Raw genomic sequence first — 23,224 nt, 5'->3', positions numbered from 1 at the left:
GGTGTTGGAGAGGTGGCTGGCGTCCAGAGCCACGGGAAGGACTCTGGATTTCATTCGAAGCCACTGGAATACATGACATATATGCAGCTATTGTCTTTGGGGGCTTCTTATTTTTTTTCCCAGTAGCTTAGATTAATGCAACACTCCCAACCATCTTCCCCCCACCATCTTCCACCCGCTGTTGCTTACTGAGGGCACCGGGTCTCCACGGTCCATGATGTCTCTGATCAACTTGCTTCTTTCAGATTCTGATGACAGCTCATTACGCAGGAGCTCGCCAGTTGAAAGGTGTGTAAATCCATATTTTTCCACCAGCTTTTCACACTGTGTGCCTTTGCCGGAGCCCGGGCCACCTAGAAAAGAAGTCACGTATCAGACACCTGTCCCAAGTCGCTGCAGTGAGCAAGCCTAAGCACTTCATTCACCAAGCACGGACTGATTAAGTACTCATCCTTTACAGGGAGCTCTGTTAGGAGCTGTGGATAGAGTGGAGAAGGGGGTACAGTCCTTGCCCTCAAAGAGGCTGCGGGGGAGCGGGGTGGGCAGTGACTGTAGGTAACTAGTGGGGAGAGTTCATGCTGCTGCAGGGGCACAGGGCAGAGACGAAAGACAAGTTTCCTGGGGAATTGAACACACTCCTGTGCAAAGCAACTGACCACGGTGCCTGGTGCACAGTGGGTGCCCAACAAATGCTAGCTGTTAATTTTTAAGGTACGTTGTTTTCATTTTCAAACAGCCCCAAATGTACACAAGAGTTACCAGGACAGAATAAAGAACTTTCTGAAACATCTGGGAATAAGTTGTCAACTCCGGGTCTCGTCACTACAGAGCACTTCGGTTTTATGGCCTCCAGACAAGGAGCCACGTGTATCCTTCTACATAATTACATCTTCAGGACCCACTCAGATTTCAAGGGGTTTTGTCCCCGTCATGGTCTTTGACTCTTTCCCTTGCCTTCCCTCCACCCTAAGTTCAACCAGTTGCTAAACTGTAAGATTTTGCATCTGAAAACCACAGCTAACCTTTGTCGGGAGCTTACTCTACCACTCACTGTTGTAAACATTATATATGTATTAATTTAAAATAATCGGGACACCTGGGTACCTCAGCGGTTGAGCATCTGCCTTCGGCTCAGGTCTTAATCCTGGAGTCCCAGGATCGAGTCCCACATCGGGCTCCCTGCAAGGAGCCTGCTTCTCCCTCTGCCTGTGTTTCTGCCTCTCTCTCTCTCTCTGTTTCTCTCATGAATAAATAAATAAAATCTTAAAAAAATGTTTAAATGACCTTAAGAGGCAGGCCCTATTACCCCCATGTTACAGATGGGGAAGCAGGATGACCTCACCTGCCATGGCTGCATGGCTAGTGGGAAGCAGGCCAAGGTTGTGAAGCCTGGGCTGTGGCTCTCAGATGCATTTCCTCGTCACTTCCCTGCTAGCCAGGTGCCCCTGTAGTAGGAGCAGGTCCTCCTGCCCTTGGCCTGTGGCCGTCACTCTGCCTCTGCAGGAGCCAGGGGACCAGGCTTTGGGGTCCAGCAGCTCTGCTAGCAGGATGATCTGCCTGAAAAGCACTGACACTTCCAAGCTCCACAGCCTTCAGCGGCTTCCCGCTCCCCACAGGATAAGATCCAAACTCCTCGGAGTGGCACTTCAACCTTCCAGAATCTGGTTTAACCTTTTCTGTCTGTTTCTTATCCTCGTCCAACACTGTCACGTCTGGCCACCTACCATCCCTGCCGCACGGCATACTTCTCCAGGCCACTGTGCTTTACCTCCCCCAGGTCTTCCTCACCCTGGGAGGCTCTTCCTTCCTCCTCTAACAGCTGAGATCCTCTTCATCTCCTAGGCCTCCAGCAAATGCTTGGCCCTCCACCAGGGATCAGACCTCTTACCCTCACGTCTGTGGGAGTGAGTGGTTTCAACAGCACGTGGGCGCCCGCGGCCTGTCTACCCCTTGGCCTCCAGGTCCCTCACTAGTATAGCACCCTGCATACAGGAGGTGCTCCATAAGTGCCTGATGAACCGAAGTTTTTCCTGTTAGAGGGAATATTAAATTTTTTTAAAATTTTTATTTATTTATGATAGTCACAGAGAGAGAGAGAGAGAGAGGCAGAGACACAGGCAGAGGGAGAAGCAGGCTCCATGCACCGGGAGCCCAACGTGGGATTCGATCCCGGGTCTCCAGGATCGCGCCCTGGGCCAAAGACAGGCTCCCTGGATGGAGCCTGCTTCTCCCTCTGCCTGTGTCTCTGACTCTCAATCTCTCTCTCTGTGTCCCTCATGAATACATAAATGAAATCTTAAAAAAAAAAAATGCAAAACGTGATTGAGATGTCAACATGGTAGTGAGGATTGATGACAAATCCTGCAATTGCACTGGTTTGCCTCTCTGCATATCCAAAACCCCTTTCTCAGGAGAACTAGCAACTTCTTCTTGAGGGAAACGTAGCTGCTGTTCCTTGTTAGCAGAAGGGTCTTGCCTTCGCTGTCCTTTGCCTTGGCAGAGAATAAAGGAAAGGTCCACGGTTTCTCACTTCTCACCCCCACGGCTGCTGACACCTCAGGGTATTGTCACGGATGGGTGAGATGTAACAGGAAAACCCAATTACAGAGGCTCACAGGAAGAATGCAGAGCACTCAGGGGGCTGCACTTGCTCTGAGGGACTCATCCCCTAAGATGACAGAAACAGATGGAAAGTATGGGAGCGAGAGAAGGCCACTCAGGCAAGAAGTGCTTCCAGATAAGAAGAGCAAGGACAACAAGGGGCTGAGCTCCTGCAGGAGCCTCCAGGGCTCCCATGGCCGGATTTACCTGGAAACCCTCTTCTTGGGGTGGCTGGCAGCCAGTCATGTGGAAAAGGTATTTTCAGACTCGGCTTACAACGCAAAACCGCTGCGTTCCAGTGACTTTCTTCCTTCAGCATCCCACTAATACGACTATTACAGTTTTTGTTCCTCCAAAATGTTATTTAATAAATTTTGACACAAAAGCAATTAGAAAGCCTCAGCTCAAATTAACAACAGCTGCGTGTTCAACGGCAGCCAGTGCCCCAGTTAGGAACCTTTTGCAGAGCAACAGCTGCAAATTCTCAGCATTCTTTGGCCAAATGGTGCAGGCACAGTGGAATTTTAAGTAATCTACACAATGCCTTGATTCTTCCCAAGGCTCCAAACTGGAGAACAAAACGATTTTTATCACTGCCGTGGAGGCACAAAAACTGCTAGTAGAGATAATGAATTTTCATATAATGTCACCTGCATGTCTTTGAGGCCTTATGACTTTTACATAAAAAAAAAAACAAAAAAAACAAAAAAAACAAAAAACAACGGGGCCCTAATACCCCTCCGGGATAATTTGTTATAACAGAAAAAAACAATCTTTTGAGGTGCCGCATGTCGGAGTGAGTGGTCTGTGTTCCCTGGTGACAGGATGATCATAGCAGACGAGGAGCTGTCACATTTGCTGTCATCCCACCGACTTGTTGGTAGATCATCCCTCAAGGCTCCAACCCCCGGGTCCAACCTATCCACAAAAGCGCGTGGGGCCCTTCACGGGGAGTGTGCAATGCGAGATTCCACCTCGAAGGGGTCGTCGACAATTCAAAAGAAAAAAAGAGCTGAACTTGATGCGATGAGCACTGGGTGTTACACTATATGTTGGCAAATCGAACGTCAAAAAAAATAATAATAAAAAATTGAAAATTAAAGAAAAGAGAAAAAAAGAGTTGAGAAAGCTTTATTCTCAACCTTCAATACGATTTAAAAACCCTTCCATGTGAAGCCTCAGGTGTGATATTGTGCAAGTGGAAGTGCTGGGAACTCTCCCTTCACAGCCCAGGCCGTGTCTGCCCTACGGAGGGAGGCCCTGCGGGACTGGTCATGGGGGGGTGGGGGGTGGGAGTTGTTCTTTGAGGTGGAAACGAAATCAGCTGCGGGGCCTCCACATGCCCGCCTGGACCTCCTCTTCCAGCATGTTCTTTATTTCCCAGGGCATGCTCTCCCAGGAGGCCGCTCCTGGATTCACGGGCCGGGCCTGCAAGGGAAGACCTGCCCCCAAAGCCACTGTTGCTGGGGGGCCTGGCGTCAGGACGGGTGGCAAAGCTGGGTGGGGCGCCTCCCATGCTCAGAAAGAAGAGACCAAACAAGGCACCCTGTCAGGTACCTAAGGAGCTGAACCCCCAATCCAAACAAATACAAGTATGTTAAATTTCTAGCACCTTCTCATGTTTAAATATTTCAAACAGTAATGGCACGGGGCGGGTTATGATGGCCTTTGTCCACATCTTCCTGTGCCTTGTTCCCTGGAGGGTGCCACCTGGAATTAAGCCTATTAATCCAGCTCCCCACCTGACTAATGTCTGCTGGGCCCGTCTGCTGGGCCCCTGTCTGCTGGGCCCGTCTGCTGGGCCCCTCGTTGAGCTCCGATGGCTGCTAAGCACGGAGAATAAAAGGACTCGGAGGCCTGGTCCTCCCCATAGGGGGTTCACAGGTCATGGGGGGCCGGCAGGTGAGCCCAGCATTGCAGCAGCGAGGCAGGCGAGCGAGCCGGGTCTGTAAGCACGATTCCACCAACACGGGGGGATTTCGTGAGGCAGCACCCCGGCCTTCACCGACCAGGGAAGTGTGGGAAAGGAGAGCATTAAGGGTGAGCCTGGTGTCTTTAGTAGGGTGCTTTGAGTGGGAGCGAGCATGGCAGGAAGGGGAGGAGGGCAGGACGGGTGCAGGGCAGGTGGACGTGGCAATGAGACCCGGCTCTGTCGTTTCTGAGTCGTGTGGCCACAGGGGAGGGCACATTTCTCTGAGCCTTAGTTTCCCCATCTGTAAAATGAGGAGACATGAGAACCAACTGTCCGCCTCATTCCACCTGGGACTCGCCCTCCTCCTTGTCTCCCACACCTGACCGGTTGTTGAGCAGCTTTGCAAAGAGTCTATGTTTGAAAAGTCTCTGAAATCTGTCCCTTTTTCCCAAATCTCATTAAAACCTTCCCTTGTCCCATCTCTCTGCCCCCACCACCCCCCATATCTGATTTAGAAAACTCATGAAGTTTATTTTTTGCGAGGCACAGCAGAGGGGACAGCATTCTCTGGGTTCTAATTGTCACGGGCAGAGTTTTCCAGGCCTGCATTCCCATCCCACCCCAGCCTCGCATTCCTTAAGCCTCTTCAGCACCAACGACCTGTACCACTGACCCACTTTTAGCTCCCTACTGATCCAGCAGCAACTGAGAGTTCCTTAAGGTGTGGGTCTATCCTTGCACTCTGCTCGTGTTTTTCTCCCCCTTTTTCCCATCCCCTGACCTCACTTCTCAACTTCTTCTCTGTGCTCTTGGTGACCTCCTTGAGTTGATCCATTCCCTTTGGACCACTTACCTCCCTAGCCAGCTGCACACCAGGCCCTTTCCAATAACTGTGAATCCTTTGCTCCCTTTGCATCCTGTTGTGGCTGCCATGAGAACCACCGACTGCTCTCTGCCCAGCCTATTTACTTTATGCGCATCCACTCTGGGTTGCTAAGGATTCCTTGAGGAAGTCAGAAAACCAAGCCAACTGGGTCATGCTATCTTTTTTTTTTTTTTTTTTTTTTTTTTAAGATTTTACTTATTTATTCATGAGTGACACAAAGAGAGGCAGGGACATAAACAGAGGGAGAAGCAGGCTCCCCACGGGGAGCCCGATGTGGGACTTGATTCCAGGACTCCGGGATCAGGCCCTGAGCCAAAGGCAGAGGCTCAACCTCTGAGCCCCCCAGGCATCCCTGGGGTCATGCTATCTAACTTCATAATAGCTTTTAATGCTTCTGGGTAAATATATTCCTCTTTTGCTGTTACCAAATTGGATGTCCATGGATGGATTCTAATGTTTCCTCATTGTCCTCAAATCTTCCAACATATTCTTCCAACACATTCAAACATATTCTTACTCTTACAAGTATTTTTAATCCTCCTCTTCATTAGGAAGGTGAAGATTCTCTTTTTTCCTCAACATTTTCAAATCACACGGGTCTTCATCTTTTGTCTTCCATCCTTCCTTTCTTTAGTTTGCCAGACTATTTTATACAACTCTTCAGCTGAAGGCTAATTTCTCTGCTTTGGCGCTCACTTTAGCACCGTGGCATTTTCCTTGACAGCACTTTTCACAGTACAATGACCCTCTCTCCCTTGTCTCTCTACTGTCTACTTAAGGTCTGTCTTCCACATTAGACTCTGTGGTTCACGAGCAAAGGCTATGGGTGTGCTTTGCTCCCTCTGGTGCCCACACGCACCTGAAACACACAGTCACTTCATAATCGTAGCTGAAATAAATTATTTTTACTTTATTATTTTGATTCCAGTGTAATTAGCACAGAGTGTTATGTTGGTTTCAGGTGTACAATATAGTGACTCAACACTTCCACACAGGACCCAGTGCTTGTCACTATAAGAGCACTCCTTAGTCCCCATCACCTATCCCACCATCCTCCCCAAGAATAAATTCCTAATGACGAAGGGATCCTCTCCTCCTTCCTGCCAAAAAAACGTGCTCTGCTTTCTTGTCCACATTACATGTACTCCCCTCAGCTGGCACCATCTCATCGCTCTTCTGTGTAACAATAGGCCGGTTTCTTCCTAACTCAAAAGAAAATATCTCTACCACTGTCTTCATCCTCTAGTTATTCTTATAGTCTTTCCTATTTTTTCAGTACCCTCAAACTGTCTTGTTTCCATTTCCCTCTCTTTTATTGAGTCCCTGTCGCCTTGCCAGCCTGTCCTCTCATCACTCTCTGAGGCTGATCTTTTCTAGTTGAAGAGTGATTGCGTAATTGTCATCTAATTTAATGATCTTCTTCCAGTCTTTACCATTTTTGACCTTTTAGTGGCATTTAACAACCATCGATGAACATCTTGGAGTTCTCTCTTCCCCTGGACACATAATTTGCCCACATTCTCTTCCTTCTTTTGGCAGGCTGAAGCTCACGGAGAGTAGAAGCTGCTTTACTTGTGTTGTTATCCCCACAGAACCTTGCATGGTGTCACAGGCAACTGTTAAATAGGGTCAATGTCTAGGAATCTTGTGGCCCCACAACACTGACAACTCTTTCCTTTCATGTCAGAGGAACATTGGACCAAAGGACTCAAGTTCCATAACCTATATCTAGTTAGAGGACTCTGGTCAAGCCACTTATCCTCTTTGAGCTTCAATCTCTTTAATTACAAATTAGGGAACAGCACTTTTATATTGTGATACTATTTTAACATCATTAAAGATGGCTAGTCTTCACAGTTACAGCTTGTGGAGGTACCAAATATCTTTTGGAAATCACACTATCTTATTTTTATAAAGCCATCAGAGTTGTTTAAAAATCTATTCGATTTCTACCTCTTGAAATATTTTTTTCTCCCTAAATGAAAATGTGCTCTAAGGTTGGGTTTAGGTTTCTGTGTCTGAATGATTCCTTTCAGAGAAAAGCTATTATTCCATCAGATCATGAACTGACCATGCCCTAGGAATGATCCCCAACCACTGTAGGCCTGTGAGTCATTTTCAACATTCTGTATCTGGGATGAGCTATAGCACCATGCTGAGTTTCAGAAGGCTGTTGCTGAGAACTGACTGTCTGACCGGAAACAACTAAGAAAAATAGATCTTTATCCTCAAAGACATCTCTATTAGTTCTGACATGCACTGCTGCTTCAGGTTATTTGGTGAACAGGGTAAAATATGCCAGTGGCAGGGTCAGCTGCAGCTTATGTGGAAAAACTTCACATGTGACCATGAACTTTGATGGCAGGCTCTGTGCCTTATGTATCAGTGTCTGGGGCACTCAATAGTTGTTAGATCAGTGAATGAATGAATAAATGGATGGTAAACAACCGGGAGCTTCAGAGAGAGGGAGGTAGCCCGGTACCTGACATTGCAAGTTAGCAGACTTTGGTTCTAGGCCATTCCTGCATTGAAGTAGCTGAGTGATCCTGGGAGAGCTTGGACAATCTCAAAAGAGATTTTGCCTTCCTTGTCTGTGAATTGAAGAATCTGGATTGAATTAGTGGTTTTCTCTTTCTCCTTCTCTCTCTCTGTGTTTATGTGTGTGTGTTTTATTACTCTTCCTAAATATTCGAGCTTCCCTTCCATACAGCTCCTCCCTGAGGAAGGATTATTTGTCCCTATTTTTTTTTTTTTTTAACTTAAGAGTTCCCAAGAGCTTTGGTCAATAAAATGTGGGCAGAAGTGGATGTGTGTCACATTTAGGCAGAGGTTTTTATAACGAATGTCTCTTGTCCCTTCACCATGAAACTAGCAATGTTTCAGATAGTAGGGGCTCCATCAGCATGGTTACCAGCATGAAGCCTAGTCAACTGTTGATGAACATGTAGCATTAGTCCAGAACAAGAACAAAAAAAGGAAGAGGAGAAAGAAGAAGAAACATCTTTGTTGTTTTACACTACAGAGATTTTTAGGTGAGTTTGTTACTACAGCATAACCTAGCTTCTTCTGACCGATACTTTCCCCAACGTGACTGTGTAGCAGAACCACCTAGGGTATTGAAAACATTCCTGAATCAGTAGATCTGTGAACCACTGGGGTTGAAGCCTGGCAAAGTACAGGTTTAGAGAGCTCCCTAGGGAAAGTATACAGATATCTGCATTTTGCTTTGACATGTGTAAGGAAAAAAAAAAAAGAATTATTGATGGCTGGATAAAGGGATGGATAGAAGGACAGATGTGGTAAGACAAGTTTTAGCAAAATGTTAATGGTAGAAATTAGGTGATGGCTTTCAAGTGTTCACTGTAAAATTCTTTCAGCTTTGCTGAATGCTTGAAATATTTTCATAATAAAAAAAGACGATCAGATGATCTTTAAAAAAATTCCCCAGATGATTCTGATAATTAACCCAATTTGGAACTTCTAGATGAGATAATTTTAAAGAATGCAATGTGCTGTGAACTCCCCAGTGTTCACTGCAGGGAGTCTCTGTTGATCTTTCCTTTAATATTTATGGTATAATAATGCTGAGATAATGGTTCTATTGTGAATGAATACTTGTTTTAATCGTTAACAAAAAATCCTCATCCGTATCAATAGCAGGGCTACCCTCTCTCTTGCAGATGAGGAGGCCTTTTTGTTTTCTCAGCATCAAGCCTGAGAGAATAGAAGGGGGACTGTGGCCTATTTGGTACCAATGAAATGGTTCAGAGACAGACATGTTTGGGAAGTCATTTCAAGCCTTTCAGATAAAGGTGTCTGGTTCAGAGTGCTTTGGCTTGATATTTGATTTAATTAAGTTTCCGTTTTATCAGGTTTTGTTTTTTTTTTTTTTTTAATGGATCACTGCCTTGGTGCATTGTCATGTCCTTTCACTCAAGACCTGAACCTTCCTGGTCTTATCTCTATGCAAGAGCTAGAGCCATTTAATCCTTACAGTAACTATTTAAATAAAGTAAGTGCTATTTGGAACCCTACTGTGCAGGTTAAAGATCTGTGTCCAAGGGCCACCTATGCCCTGGTAACTGCTGAGCTCTTTAGGCTCCCACAGTAAGGCCATTCTGGAAATTAGGTATACGTGCCATTCAGAAATGCACTGCACAGCCGTCAATCAACCAGAAGCCAGGCTTTCATGATGGCCTCCTAGGGCTGCCAGTTGACATCCAATTAATTAATAACGCTTACACTAAACCCCATCACTGTTTATCTGAAATTTGAATTTAACTAGCTGTCTTGCATTTTTATTTGTTAACACTAGCCACCCTATCGGCCCCACTGCATCCTAACCTGGGGACTTTAGGGACATGATTCCATCTCTGTTGTGACAATGATTTCTGCCATTTACAGAATCTATCATGGGCACAGAAAGACATGTGAAACGTCTAATTAAGACAAGACTCTGGAATTGGATTCCATGACTTCAGCTCTGACACAGAGACCAGACAAAGAAGGTTCAGGTCTTGGGTGAGAGGAAATGTCATGCACCAAGGCAGTGATTCCTAAACGTTTCTACCACATGATGCTGTGAACTCCTATAGCTCTCAGTACAAACTACTCTCCATCCTAAATCCACTTCCATTCCAATCCCATCTCCATCCCAACCATATCCCCATCTAATCCCATCTCCAAGGGCAGCCCGGGTGGCTCAGTGGTTTAGCGCTGCCTTCAGCCCAGGGCCTGATCCTGGAGACCCAGGACTGAGTCCCACGTTGGGCTCCCTGCATGGAGCCGGCTTCTCTCTCTGCCTGTGTCTCTGCCTCTATGTCTCTGTCTCTCTCTTTCTCTCTCTGTGTCTCTCATGAATAGATAAATAAATAAAAACTTAAAAAAAAAATCTCCATCCCATATCCATCTCTAAACCAAACCCAAATCCATCTCTTTTCTGACCCCATCTCCATTCCATCCCACCCTCATTCTACCCCATATCTGTCTCATCCCATCTCCATCTCAATGCTAGTCCCATCTCCATCTCAGCCCCACCTCTCTCCCATCCCTCTTCCATCCCACCCCATCTCCATCTCATCTCAGCCCCATCTCTCTTCCATCATATCCCATTTCCATTTCAGCCCCATCTCCCTGCTAGCCCCATCTCCATCCTAAATCATAATTCATTATTCTAGAGTTTTCTACCTCTTCCAAATTCATCTTATCAAGCCACCTTTTTTCTTATTTTGTAGCCCACTTTATATTATGATCTTAGGTGTGCATTAAATAAATATAGTAGATAATTTACAAACTTAGCCTCTCCTTTCTATGTTTTCCTTCTTGTAAAGAAAATAGTTTTCTCTCGAGTGTCAAAGAAATATATGCTCCTTACTGAAGACTTAAGTAAATCAGAAAAGTAAACAGAAGAAAAACTTCCCATAATCCTACTTCCCAAAGGTAATTGCCAGAAATACATTTTGTTTTACTTCTTTGCAACTTTTTTTTAACACATGGTCTGGTTTGGTTTTCACTGGGAATCTGTGCTGACATTTATCCTCTTTGGGCTTATGTATTCTTGTCTGAAAATAAGCTTGTCGGACTAGATAAATTTCAAGGTCATTTCCAGCACTACCAACTCTATATTTTTGTCTTTGTCAGAGAACTTAGAGAATATTTGTACTTGCAGTCTATTTATGTACTGTAAAAGGAAGTGAGGATATTTAAGACCGGTAGGGACATTTGTGGTGGATGTTAGTTGGATTACATCTGGGGTTTTGTGTTCAATTTTGGGTCATACCACAGAAATTAGAAGTCTTATATGCTATGATGGGAATATAAAATTGGTACAATCTTTCAGAAGGGCACTCTGGTACATGTCAAAAGTCTTAAAAGTTTTTTTTTTATGTCAGTGGATTTATCATAAGGAAAAAAATCACTGTTTAGTTACATAGATATTCATTACAGATTTTTTAATGAAAGCAAAAAATTGGTGAAAAATGCATGACAATAGGAATAAACTGAATAAAATATAGCAATTCAAAGAAATAGTGTGCAGTCATTAAAATGACATATTGAAAGAGAACAGATGCCAACAAATACATATAGTATGATTCCATTTATATAAAGTTAAAAAATATCAATGGTATTCCTTGCTGGGAGGAGTGAATAGGAGGGGGCACAAGGAACCTTCTGGGATGTTGGTCATGTTCAATTTCTTGATCTGCATGTTGGTAAGATGAATGTGTCCGGTTAGGGAAAATTTATCAAGCTAAACACTCATGATTTGAGTGTTTTTCTGTTTTTCTATTTCAGTTTAATTGCAAGAAAACCTCAAAGATATGACATAGTATATTCAGGGTTACAATCTTGGAAAGGCCTCTAAGATATTTTGTTAAGTATAATAAGTGGGATTTAAAGTTGCATGATCTCATTTTGAGGAAAAATGTATATTTAAAAATATATACATAGAAAAATTAAGAGAGCTATAAATCAAGATCTTAATAGTATTCATCTCTAAGCTTTGGGATTTTGGGTGATTTGTTGTTGCTGGTACCTGTTTTCTAGGATGAAGATGTATTATTTTTAAAAAGAAAAACGTCCTTAAATTAAAAAAAGAATCTTATAGTCTGTTTTAGGAGAGACTTTGGCTGCATTTGGACACATGTCTAAAGAGAAATGAGGGAATGGGAAATGATAAAAGTAGAGCAAATTCATCAAGGGCAGTTTTTCCGTTCTGGTGCTTCCTTGCCTGTTCACCAGCCCTGGACTCACCCTTGATCAACATCACATTATTTCTCAGCATCCAGGGTTTCCATGATTTGGTCCATCTCCTGTTCCTGGGCCATGAAGGGCATATTCCTATTCCTCTAATTTGTTCCTTACTTAAAATCTCCCTTTTTGGGAAGTCTTTTCTCCTCAGCCATCTCTCAAGTGTAGGGGATCCTTTCCATTCTCTGAGGCTCCCCTTTTGGCTCTCAGCCTCCCCAGGAAGGGGCTCCCAACCATGGAGCCACTGTGCTTTCTTTGTCTTCCCATCCCTGCTAATGCTCACTAAATAGTTTCTGTCAGTTAACTCTACACTTTCCTGTATTAGTTCTAAAGTTTTTTTCCTTTTTAAGATTTTATTCATTTACTCATGAGAGACACACACACACAGAGAGAGAGAGAGAGAGAGAGAGAAACAGGCAGAGGGAGAAGCAGGCTCCACGCAGGGAGCCCGACGCGGGACTTGATCCTGGGACTTGATCCCAGGACTCTAGGATCAGGCCCTGGGCCGAAGGCAGGCGCCAAACCGCTGAGCCACCCAGGGATCCCCTAGTTCTAAAGTTTTCATAAACATCCATTCTTGCTTCAACAAATAGATTATAAGCTCCTTGAGGGATGGGAACATTAAAAAAAATTAGGAGAGCCTAGGTGGCTCAGTCAGTTAAGTGTCTGCCTTCAGCCTCAGGTAACGAGCCCCACGTCAGGCTCCCTGCTCAGGGGAGAGCCTGCTTCTCCCTCTCCCTCTGCCACTCTCCCTGCTTGTGCTCTCTCTCCCTCTCTACCAAATAAGTAAATCAAATCTTTCAAAAAATTAAAAAAAAATTCTCCTTTTCTTGCTCTCCTATCTTCAATGACAGTTTAACATTATATCAACTCTAGTCTACATTCCCTTCTTTGAATGATAGAATCAGTACCATCAAGGTCAATATTTTGCAGATATTTGTTCTGTATTTTGCTTCCTGGCATCTATGCCAGTTACATAGTGTTGGATGGGAACTTGATTCCGTTAAAGAAACCACATGCAACTTCACTCGGCAAAATTCACTAAAGGCATGAACTTTTTGATTTTCTCTGGGAAGGGGCCAGGAAGACATTATAAAGATTCCATATTGATCTTTCGGATCCCATCCAGAGGAAAAGTCTTAGTTACGGTTGGTTCTTAAGAATGACCAACCCCTGTAGTTTTACTTGAGACCTCTGCTCGTGTCATTATGACTGACTCTGAGAAGGTTATCGATAGAAAACAAATTAATATATTTACTTCTGTCAATGAAGTCTTTATATCTTCCATTCTATTTTAATTCATTATTTGTAAAGATATGTATTAAATGCCTACTAAGTGGCAGATATCCTGATACATGCTGCCGAAAGGATGGGGGAAAAGAAAAAGAAAGAGTATGGTCTTTGTTTTCTAGGAGATTTAGTAAAAACCACTCTCTAATCAATGGCCATCATTGCCTTCAAGCAAGCAGTCAGTGGAAGGAGGCTCCCAGAGTAGAGTCTAGGTTGGGCCCAGCCAGGTTTGTCACTACTTAATATTCTCCTTTCTCAACAAATGTTGGAATGAGGGGCCATCTCAGAGCCTGTCTCAGCAGCTCCACCCAGACCAAGTTGAGGACTTCCAAGAAAAATAAGACTGTGTTCTGCTTGTTGCTCTGTCCGTGCCAACTCTCCACGCACTTACTATAAGAGTTAGTGTGTGCAGGAAAATAAGTAAGGGACCAAAGAAGTTCCTTCCACTTTAAATTGAGGTCATTTGGCTGCTGTGGATGGGCAGGTGTGTGGTACTGACACGGTGATCCACTTTCCTCAAAGCATCGTAGAACCACGAGGAACACAACCTTCAGAGTCAGTGCCCCAGACAATATGGCAAAATAAATCAACTGGGTCACAGGACTATGTCCTGTTAACACAAAATAACTGCACTCACAAGAGGAGAGAGTCTTTCATTGCCTTGACTACCTGAGGGTTGGTTTAAATATGTTTCATTTACAATTAAAAAGATGCTCTGAGACTCTTGGTTCTGGAGTCTGGAGCAAAATGAGAGGGAAATACTTTGGGAATGTTACATTTGGGGAGGCCAAAATAGTTAGTGGCCCCTTAATCACTGGCTTGTTACTCTGCTTTAGTCCTCAAGGCTAAACACGGCCTCCTACAATAAAATCTGTGCCGTGTTGTAAACAACTGCAGTAATGTGTCTACGAGGGGGAAATGGCAGCCAAAAGGCAGGTATAAACCCAGGGCTTAAGAAGATACTTTCCCACTTCAACTTCCATGATCCCAGGGACCCCAGATGCTCCAGGTAAAACACCACGGAACAGATCAGTCCCATACAGAGTACTTACTTTTCACAAATGACACCAGAAACAGATGAACTTACCCAACCTTTTAACCTGTCAGGGCTCCCCCATCCTGTAGGTGTCCTTACCTCTTTCCAATTCACTCCCGATCTCGTCCTATCCTCCCCTTTCTCAGGATCCTCTTCTTCTCATTGGCTGTCCCCCCTCACTCACCATATAATAGTTGTAATAATAGTTAATGGTTTTGAATATATATTGGGAGCGCTGTGACATGTGTTATCTCATTTCATCTTCATATCAACGCTATGACCCAGATAAAATCATTACAGGTGAGAAAAATGAGGAAGAGTGGGTATAAGGATGTTGCCCAAGGTCAACTGGCCAGGACAGAGGAGAGCTGGCATGTGAACTCAAGTAGGTCATGCTCTTAACTAGATTTCGTGCTTCTTCTCTCTCTCTCTCTCTCTCATTTTTTTTTAAGATTATTTATTTTAGAGAGAGAGAGAGAGATTGAGAGAGCACAGGGGGTAGGGATAGAGGCAGAGGGAGCTGGTGAGAGAGAATCTCAAGCAGGCTCCATGCGCAACGAGGAGCATGATGTGGGGCTGGATCCCACCGCTCTGAGATCATGACCTGAGCCGAAATCAAGAGTTGGATGAATAACCGACTGAGCCACCCAGCTGCCCCTGCACTACCTCTCTCTTTGTACAAATGTGCTTGACTCTCATTTCCACTTTTGACCTTCTTTCCCTTTAGATCCTGCCCCTAAGTCGGCCTCTCCCAGAGCCGAGTGTAGTCTGTACGCATCCTCATTTCCTTTCCTACCAAGCGCCCCTCAGCCAGCTGGCTCTACTCCTTTCTGTCCCACTGGTACTACTCTCACCAAAGGCATCAGTAATTCTGCGGTTGCCAAACCCAACAGACAATTCTCATTACGTTTTATTTAACCTTGCCCACATGGAAACTCTCTCCTCCCTGGCCTTTGAGGACACCATTTGCTCTTGATATTCTGCTTTCCTCTCTGTCTTCTCCTCGGGCTCTGGCATGGGTGTTTCCTAGACTCTAGGTCTCAGGCTTCCTCCAGCCCACTGTCCCTAAGCTCCCTGGGTGACCCCCGCACACGTGGGGTTTCACTGCCATTGATATCCTGGTGAATTCCGTGTCCGTGACTACAGCCAGGACTTGTTATTCTGGATCCTGGATTTCAAAAACCTCTTGTTTAGTGGATATTACCTGATGGATGTCCCACAAACATCTCAGTCTTTAAATGCTGAAAACTAAACTCGGGGGGAATCCCTGGGTGGCTCAGCAGTTTAGCACCAGCCTTCAGCCCAGGGCATGATCCTGGGGTCCCAGGATGGAGTCCCACGTCGGGCTTCCTGCATGGAGCCTGCTTCTCCCTCTGCCTGTGTCTCTGCCTCTCTCTCTCTCATAAATAAATAAATAGCATCTTAAAAAAATAAAACTAAATTCTTCATCACTCTCTCAAAACCCATTTTTTCGCCACATGCCTTATCTCCTCGAATGACATCTCTGTTCACCTGGTCATCCAAACTGGCCACTTGTGAGTCATGCTCATTCCTCTCATTCACCCAAACACAGTGGATCTTTATGTCCTATTGATTCCTGAAATCTTTTGGATCCGTTTCCTCTTTTCCACTTCAATTGCCTTCTTGTTCCTCACCTGTATGACCGTCCAACCATCTGACTTCCTGGCTGGCCTCCTGCTGCAGCCTAGGCTCCCTCTCACTGCTTCCAGAGTCCGCTTTCTGAAACCCAAATCTGGCGACACGTGACAGAGTAAAAGCCTTGGCAGCTCCCCGTTGCTGCAGGCTGAAGTGTATATTTGTTAGCCTGGTGTTCTCAGCCTTTCATGCCCTGGACCCTGCGTCTGTCTCCAGCTTTGCCTCTCACCACTTCCCACCCCCTCACCCGCGAGGCTCTCACATGCTTGTTCCCTCTCCTTCCCATGGACCCACGCCAACTTTCTTCCCACTTAAAACACGACCAATTCCTTTTCTTTCTCAGGCCTCAGCTGACTCCCCCCTCCACCCCCGCATGCCCACTTCAGTCTTTCTCTCTATTACCCACGCCACTGCCATTAAATGTGCCAAGCTGTGTGAGTTATTTGCTCTCTCCCTACACCATGAGCTCCTTGAGCCCTTTCATCTTTGTAAGATTAGGCCTATCACTTTGCTGATACATGGTAGAAATTCAAGAAATGTATCAAATGAATTGATGAAACTCACCCAAAGGAACATACAGGGAGAATTTAACAGCAGCGAGAAAATATTTTTATCCTTAGGGAGTTACACAGCCCGCCTGAAGTCTGTATATCCCCTGGCCTAGGCTATTTTTTTCCGTCCACCTCGAAACTAAGCCATTGTTTGAAATCAATATGTGGTCAAAGTACTCTATCCAACCCACAAAGAAAATCTCAGAAGCGCCAGGTTCCTTCAGATGTACCCAGCATCACATTCTCAAACACTTGCTCATTGTTGCCCTTGGCTCTTTGAAATACTTTAGGTATTTTTTTTAAAAAAGATACCTGTGATATGCCTTCCTACTAATAGATGCAGAATGTGTATTCCAAAATCAATGAGTTTTGAGTGGGTTGGGGGTATGGTGGGGTGGGGTTTGGGACAGTTCAGATTCATTTATGGCTTCAAATTGTTTCCTGTTTTGAAGTTATTATGGAATTCCAAAGAACTGGCAAAAACATGGCTGAGGCAGAGGTCTATTTCACTTATATTCATTTGTTGTCTTATTATTTTGTCTTTGCTTTCAGACATCAAAAGCTAGGGATATAGGAATAAAGTCAAATAGAAAATTGGGTTATTTATTCACATAGTTACAGCAAACTCTTCGTCCACTCACTTCATCCCATAATCTCTCTTTATGACATATCTATAGACCGTTTTAAAGCATGGCTTTGAAGTCTGGGAAGGTGGGATATAAGTCCCAGTTCTGTCACTTATTAACTATAGAACCTTGGGAAAGCTCCTTAACCTGAGCCTGTATTTCTTCATCTGTAAAGTGGGAAAGAACATCAGTATTGATGATTGGTGTGAGAGATAAATAAGATAATATGTAAAAGGGGAGCACAGTATCTAGAACATAAGTCATCAGCATATGTTAGTTTTAATAGTATTATTAGGTAATTAAAATAAATACTTGGGAGGCAGAAGATGAGGACTTTGACTTATTCAATTGCCTTTACATTTTACTTCCTTGGGGCTGTGTCTGTGTTGCCCATGTTTCCGATTAAGACAATAGTTAGCACTGTGTCAACTCATTGGCTGCCCAAATTTGGAGTGGACAGAAAACAAATATTATTTTGCCATTTTAAAAGAAATCCAGAGAGGCTAAGGGATTGGCCGAAGGACACACAGAGGTTAGATATAAACATAAGATTTTGAGTGTTCTCTTATTTTCAGTGCTGGGTCCTTCTGGAGGTTGATCATTCTTAATGGGTCTCAGAACAAGCTAAAGAAGCTTTCAGAGACGTGGCCTTGGCTGAGTGAACAGACTAACTAAATCTTCACCAGGTGACTCTCTTGGTAAGTTAATGGTGCTTCCAAAAAGATTTTAAGACATGAACAGGGGGACAATGAGTATGATGGCGTGAGGTCCCCAAACCCTTTAACTTGGTTAAACTCATTCACTTGTGTGCTTTACTTTTTAGCAGTGGTTTGCCCTCCTGGATGACTCAATTGACTCAGCAACCTTCCTTTCTTGAGGAAATAACTTAAAAAAAATATGGAAAAAACCCTGTGCTTCTGCCAAATCATGCAGTGTTCCAAGGACTATTTAATGTCTTTTCGAACCTCAGAGTTCTCTAAGCATAGTAAGCCCTTGATAACATTTTATTAATTTGGTCTGATAAATGGAGAAAGCGTTTTGTTCTAGTTCGATGTGACTTGAGCCTTTTTGCACCGAAAAGGTTTATGTAAATTAAGTAGGTTCAGTGTCAGCACACAATGCCTGCATTTCCCCAACATTAGAAAGATGTCCTGGTGGTGGGTAAATGCATTTGAAGCTCTCATGGAAAGTGAGCCAATGTCTCTCTTCCTTTACTCTCCCATCCTGAATGGCTTCGACTTTGAAAATACAGATGTCGGGCTGGGAGAGTGCCAAGAGGGTCCTTCATAACTGTCTGCCTTCATGGAGAAGGAGCAGAGGCAGTCGTGTGTCTGTGTCCAGGGCAGAGGTGATGTTTCAGGTAGGGCAGGCCACAGGTTTGGCAGTAAGATGGAAACACATTCCTTTATGTGAACCCAGTCTAGCTGATGAGCTACTGGTTTTCATTTTAGAGTAGAAACTCAGTCAAGTCTAGTCTGAGTTTTCTTAGTCTAATCCAATAATTTCTGATAACCATGATAGTCCATTTTCTGCTATAAACTAAATTTTGGCACCTCCTCCAAATCCATATGTTAACTCCAAAAGCCCAATGTGATGGTATTAGGGTGTGGGGCTTTGGAAGGTGATTAGGTCATGAGTGTGGAGCCCAGTGATTAATGATTAGGAGGCCTCAAAGAGCTTTTTAAAAGAGGCCTCAGAGAGCTCTTTCATCCCTTCCACCACGTAAGGTTACAGGGAAAAGATAGCTGTCTCTGAATCAGGTGGTAGGTCTCCCTCAGCCATCAAACCCTCCAGTGTCTTGATCTTGGACTTCCCAGCCTCCAGAACGGTGAGAAATGAGTTTTTGCTGTTTATAAGCCACCCAGGCTATGGCATTTTGTTATAGCAGCCTGATGGGACTAATTCAAGCTCAAAGTTCAGTCTCCACGACAGGGCTATGCTCCCACCTGGATGGTTTTCTTCACCCTTCCTCCAGTCCTGGTTTTTCCAGCGCTATTCATCCCTGAGGTCTGTCCCCTCCACCTCCATCTAGCCCCCCACCACTGCCCCCACTCCCTCCATCTCCTGTGGGTCCTCCTGATGCAGTTCTCTTTGCCCACCTCTGACTGGTACCCAGGCTTTCCTTTCAGGCTTCCCTCTTGCCAGTGAGTACAAGAAACATTCAGAACTTTTCCAGGCCTACAGCAGCCCAGAAAAATGCACTCTTTAGCCCTGATACCTTGCTCACATTTGTGAGGCTATTTGCTTTCTTTTTTAAAATTTATTCATGAGACACACACACACACACAGAAAGAGAGAGGCGAGGAAGAAGCAGGCTCCATGCAGGGAACCCAACGTGGGACTCGATCCTGCATCTCCAGGATCATACCCTGGACTGAAGGCTGGCGCTAAACTGCTGAGCCACCAGGGCTGCCCAAGGCTATTTGCTTTTGAAAGGACAAGTGAAAATAAGGCACAGGGGACTATTTTATCCAAGATTTCCCAAATGCTAAGTATAGGGTTTTATACACTTGCTTAACATACCCCTACCTCAATTAATCCTAGAGTGGTGGTTCTCAACGTGTGGCCCACAGACACTGGAGATGGGGTGGGTTCCTCTATCTTTTTCTTTCTTTTTAAAAAAATTTAATTCCAGAATAGTTAGCATACCATGTTATATTAGTTTCAGGTGAACAATATAGTGATTCAACGCTTCCATACATCACCCAGGGCTCATCACAGCAAGTACCCTCTTTAATCGCCATCACCTAGTTCATCCAGAGGGTGGATGACCCTCTGATAACTATCAGTTTGTTCTCTATAGTTAGAGTCTGTTTCCTGGTTTGCCTGTCTCTTTTTTTCCCCTTTGATAGTTTGTTTTGTTTCTTAAATTCCACACATGAGTGAAATCATATGGCATTTGTTTTTCTCTGACTTATATTGCTCAGCATGATACTCTCTAGCTCCATTCATGTTGTAGTAAATGGCAAGATTTCATTCTTTTGTGCGGCTGAATAATATTCTATGGTGTGTGTGTGTGTGTGTGTACATGTGTATATATACACACTACATCTTCTTTATCCATTCATCTATTGATGGAGACTTGGGCTGCTTCCATAATTTGGCCACTATACATAATGCTGTAATAAACATAGGGGTGCACGTAACTCTTTGACTTAGTGTTGAAAGATTTATTTAGGGACCTCTGGGTGGCCCAGAAGTTGGGCCCAGAAGTTGGTCCCTAAATAAATCTTTCAACACTTTGATCCGCCTTTGGTTCTTGGCATGATCCCGGAGTTCTGGGATTGAGTCCCGCATTGGGCTTCCTGCATGGAGCCTGCTTCTCCCTCTGCCTATGTCTCTGCCTCTCTCTCTGTGTGTCTCTCATGAATAAATAAATAAAATCTTTAACAACAAAAAATGATTTATTTTTTTGAGAAAGAAAGAGAGAAGGAGTGGGGAAGGCAGAGAAAGAGAATCTCAAGCAGACTTAGTGCTGAGTATGGATCCCAAAGTGAGAGGCTTGATCTCAAGACCCCAAGATCACGACCTGAACTGAAACCAAGAGGCAGGTGCTCAACCAACTGTGTCACTTGGGTGCCCTGTGTTTTTGTATTTTTGGGCGGGCCCCTATTTTCATTACAACACTTAGAGGTTATTGCCTTTCACTAATAGTACAGAAGCAATTGTCATAAAACCACAGTGTGAATCAAGACAGCTGCATCCAATTCTACTTGATGTATTCATCACCATGAAGTCATAGTAAAACAAAAAGAAGAAAAATGGCAGTGTTACTTATGAATGCCCTTGCTGAAGCAGTATAAAAGATTAATTTTATTTAATTTCAGCCCTGAAGCATACATCATTTTAAAATTTTTGTGTGAAGTATGCACAAGGAGCTTTAGCACACCTAGGTTAATGGTTTTCTCGAGGAAAAATGCTTTTTAACAGTTGCTTTTTCTACCTAACACCATTTGTACCTTCTGAAAGATGGACTAACAGATAAACTATGGATTTCAGACTTGAATATCTAGCATTTTCTTAAAAAAGAAATAAAGTAAGCCCATCACTTCAAAGACAACTGGCAGCATTTGTTGCCAGTGATAAAATCCAAGCTTTCAAGCCCCAGATCCATCACCTATTAGCAAATTGTTTAACTCTCTAACATCTGACCTGAAAAGTCAGGATGGGGATGGTCCTTACCGCAGAGGGTGGATACAAGTATTAAATAAAATAACATTATTTATGCAGTGTTTAGTGTGTGTTACATGCTCCATGAATGCTGGTTTCTATTACAACTACCTCAAATTAAAACAGCCATCTTTGTTTTTCATTTTTAATTTAATCAAGTATGTGCATCAGTGAAAAATGTTTAATCTGGGTCCCAAGCAAATATTCCCTAAAATCAAATTAATTCATAGTTCTTTGATAACAGGGCAGCAATGAAATGACATCAAGGCTATAGTGAAACAATAGCAGGCATTAAAATACTGAGTTTTAGGGGCACCTGGGTGGCTCAGTCGATTAAGAGTCTGCCTTGGGCTCAGGTCTTGATCCCAGGGTCCCGGTATAGGGCTCCATGTCACACTCCTGGGTCAGTGAGGAGTCTGTTTCTCCCTCTGTCTCTCCCTGTGCCCCTCCTCCTTGTGCTCTCTCTCTCTCAAATAAATAAAATCTTTAAAAAAAAAATCTTGAGCTTTAAGCAAAAATTCTCATTTCTACAGTTTTCTCCAAGGAAATAAATTAAGGACTAGTTTGCACTGGGTTAAAAATACACAGAATAACACAGAATATTGTAAATGTGCCTCTCGAAGCTTACTACTTAAAAGCAGTTTATCAGTACTAATGCTGAGATATACAAAGCCATCTGTGTCCCTGACATCCTGAAAGTTACAGTCACAGAATGATGTCCTGACCATAATGCCATTAGTATCACACCTCATCTGTAAAGTCAGATGATTTTCCAAATTGAAGCACTTCTATCAAGGCTCTGGATAGGAATTAATGGGAATTCAGGTTATGCCGCACTTTGGGCATAGGCAGGCTATGAAAAGCACAGAAGGGAAAAAGAAGCCAAAATAGGTTGGGTAATAGCAAGATAACGATCAAGAGATTTAAAAGAGAGAGGAGAGAGAGAGAGAGAGAGAAGGGAAAGAAATGTACCAGAAAAGGTTGTGAAAACTGTAGGAGCCTGTTAGTGGGACATAATGAGGCTCTTTAAAGGACATTTTTACACTATCCAAATAATTTTCCATTTTTGCAATGAGTGAGCCCCAGTCTTGGATATTAGCACAGTCCTTATATCTGGTGTGTGAACTACCAAAGGCCAGAGAACCCTTTTCAATCCTTTTGATCCCTGGCCCGATCCTGTGAGATCCCTTCTCTGTCCCATATCTATGCCGTGGAAAGTATTTCTCTATGAACAGCTACTGAGCTGCCTTATTCATGAACAAAGACGTAATATTCACACCACATCCAAAGGGCTAACGAGATCCCATCCTTGCCACTTTTCCTTTCGGTCCAGACACTACACTTCCTGGAACATGTTTTCCACTCAGATGGTGGTCAGTGCTATTAACCGCGAATTAAGACTACCTTGCCAATGAGCAAGAAATTGCACTGGCTTTGGGGGAGTGGGGTAAGCTGGTGTCGCTGTTCTTGGGGCGAGGGGAGCAGCGACAATGGAGTCGGGAGGGTGTGATTAGGCTCATAATTAATCTGAAAACAGTCCTGCCAGAAGCAGCTAGAAGCAGCAGCAACCTGCCTGTCAGTTCCAGTCCAAGGATTCCACTTGCTATTTCGGTTGTTATGGAAACTGACCACACTGCTTCCTAAAGAATTCATTATCCCAACAAATATTTGTTTTTCTAAGTCATAATGGGGTATCTAAGTGGGTGATGCAGACACCAGCGATGGAGGAGCACACAGGAGAAGGCT

General features: G+C 44.0%; 1 protein-coding gene across 3 annotated transcripts in view; it reads right to left on the bottom strand.

Moving 5' to 3' along the window:
• Positions 1-23,224, bottom strand: part of AK5 (adenylate kinase 5) — a 235,997-nt gene that overhangs the window by 30,139 nt on the left and 182,634 nt on the right. For all 3 annotated transcript variants that reach the window (XM_077905099.1, XM_077905097.1, XM_077905098.1), the window contains one exon: positions 190-353. In XM_077905099.1, the coding sequence (XP_077761225.1) occupies positions 190-353 (164 nt within the window). The remainder of the gene's footprint in view (positions 1-189; positions 354-23,224) is intronic.

The sequence above is a fragment of the Canis aureus genome, chromosome 8 (assembly GCF_053574225.1).
Source record: "Canis aureus isolate CA01 chromosome 8, VMU_Caureus_v.1.0, whole genome shotgun sequence".
In the NCBI taxonomy this organism is placed as follows: domain Eukaryota; kingdom Metazoa; phylum Chordata; class Mammalia; order Carnivora; family Canidae; genus Canis; species Canis aureus.
The sequence above is the reverse complement of the archived record's forward strand: the minus strand, read 5'-3'. Positions and strand labels throughout refer to the sequence as shown.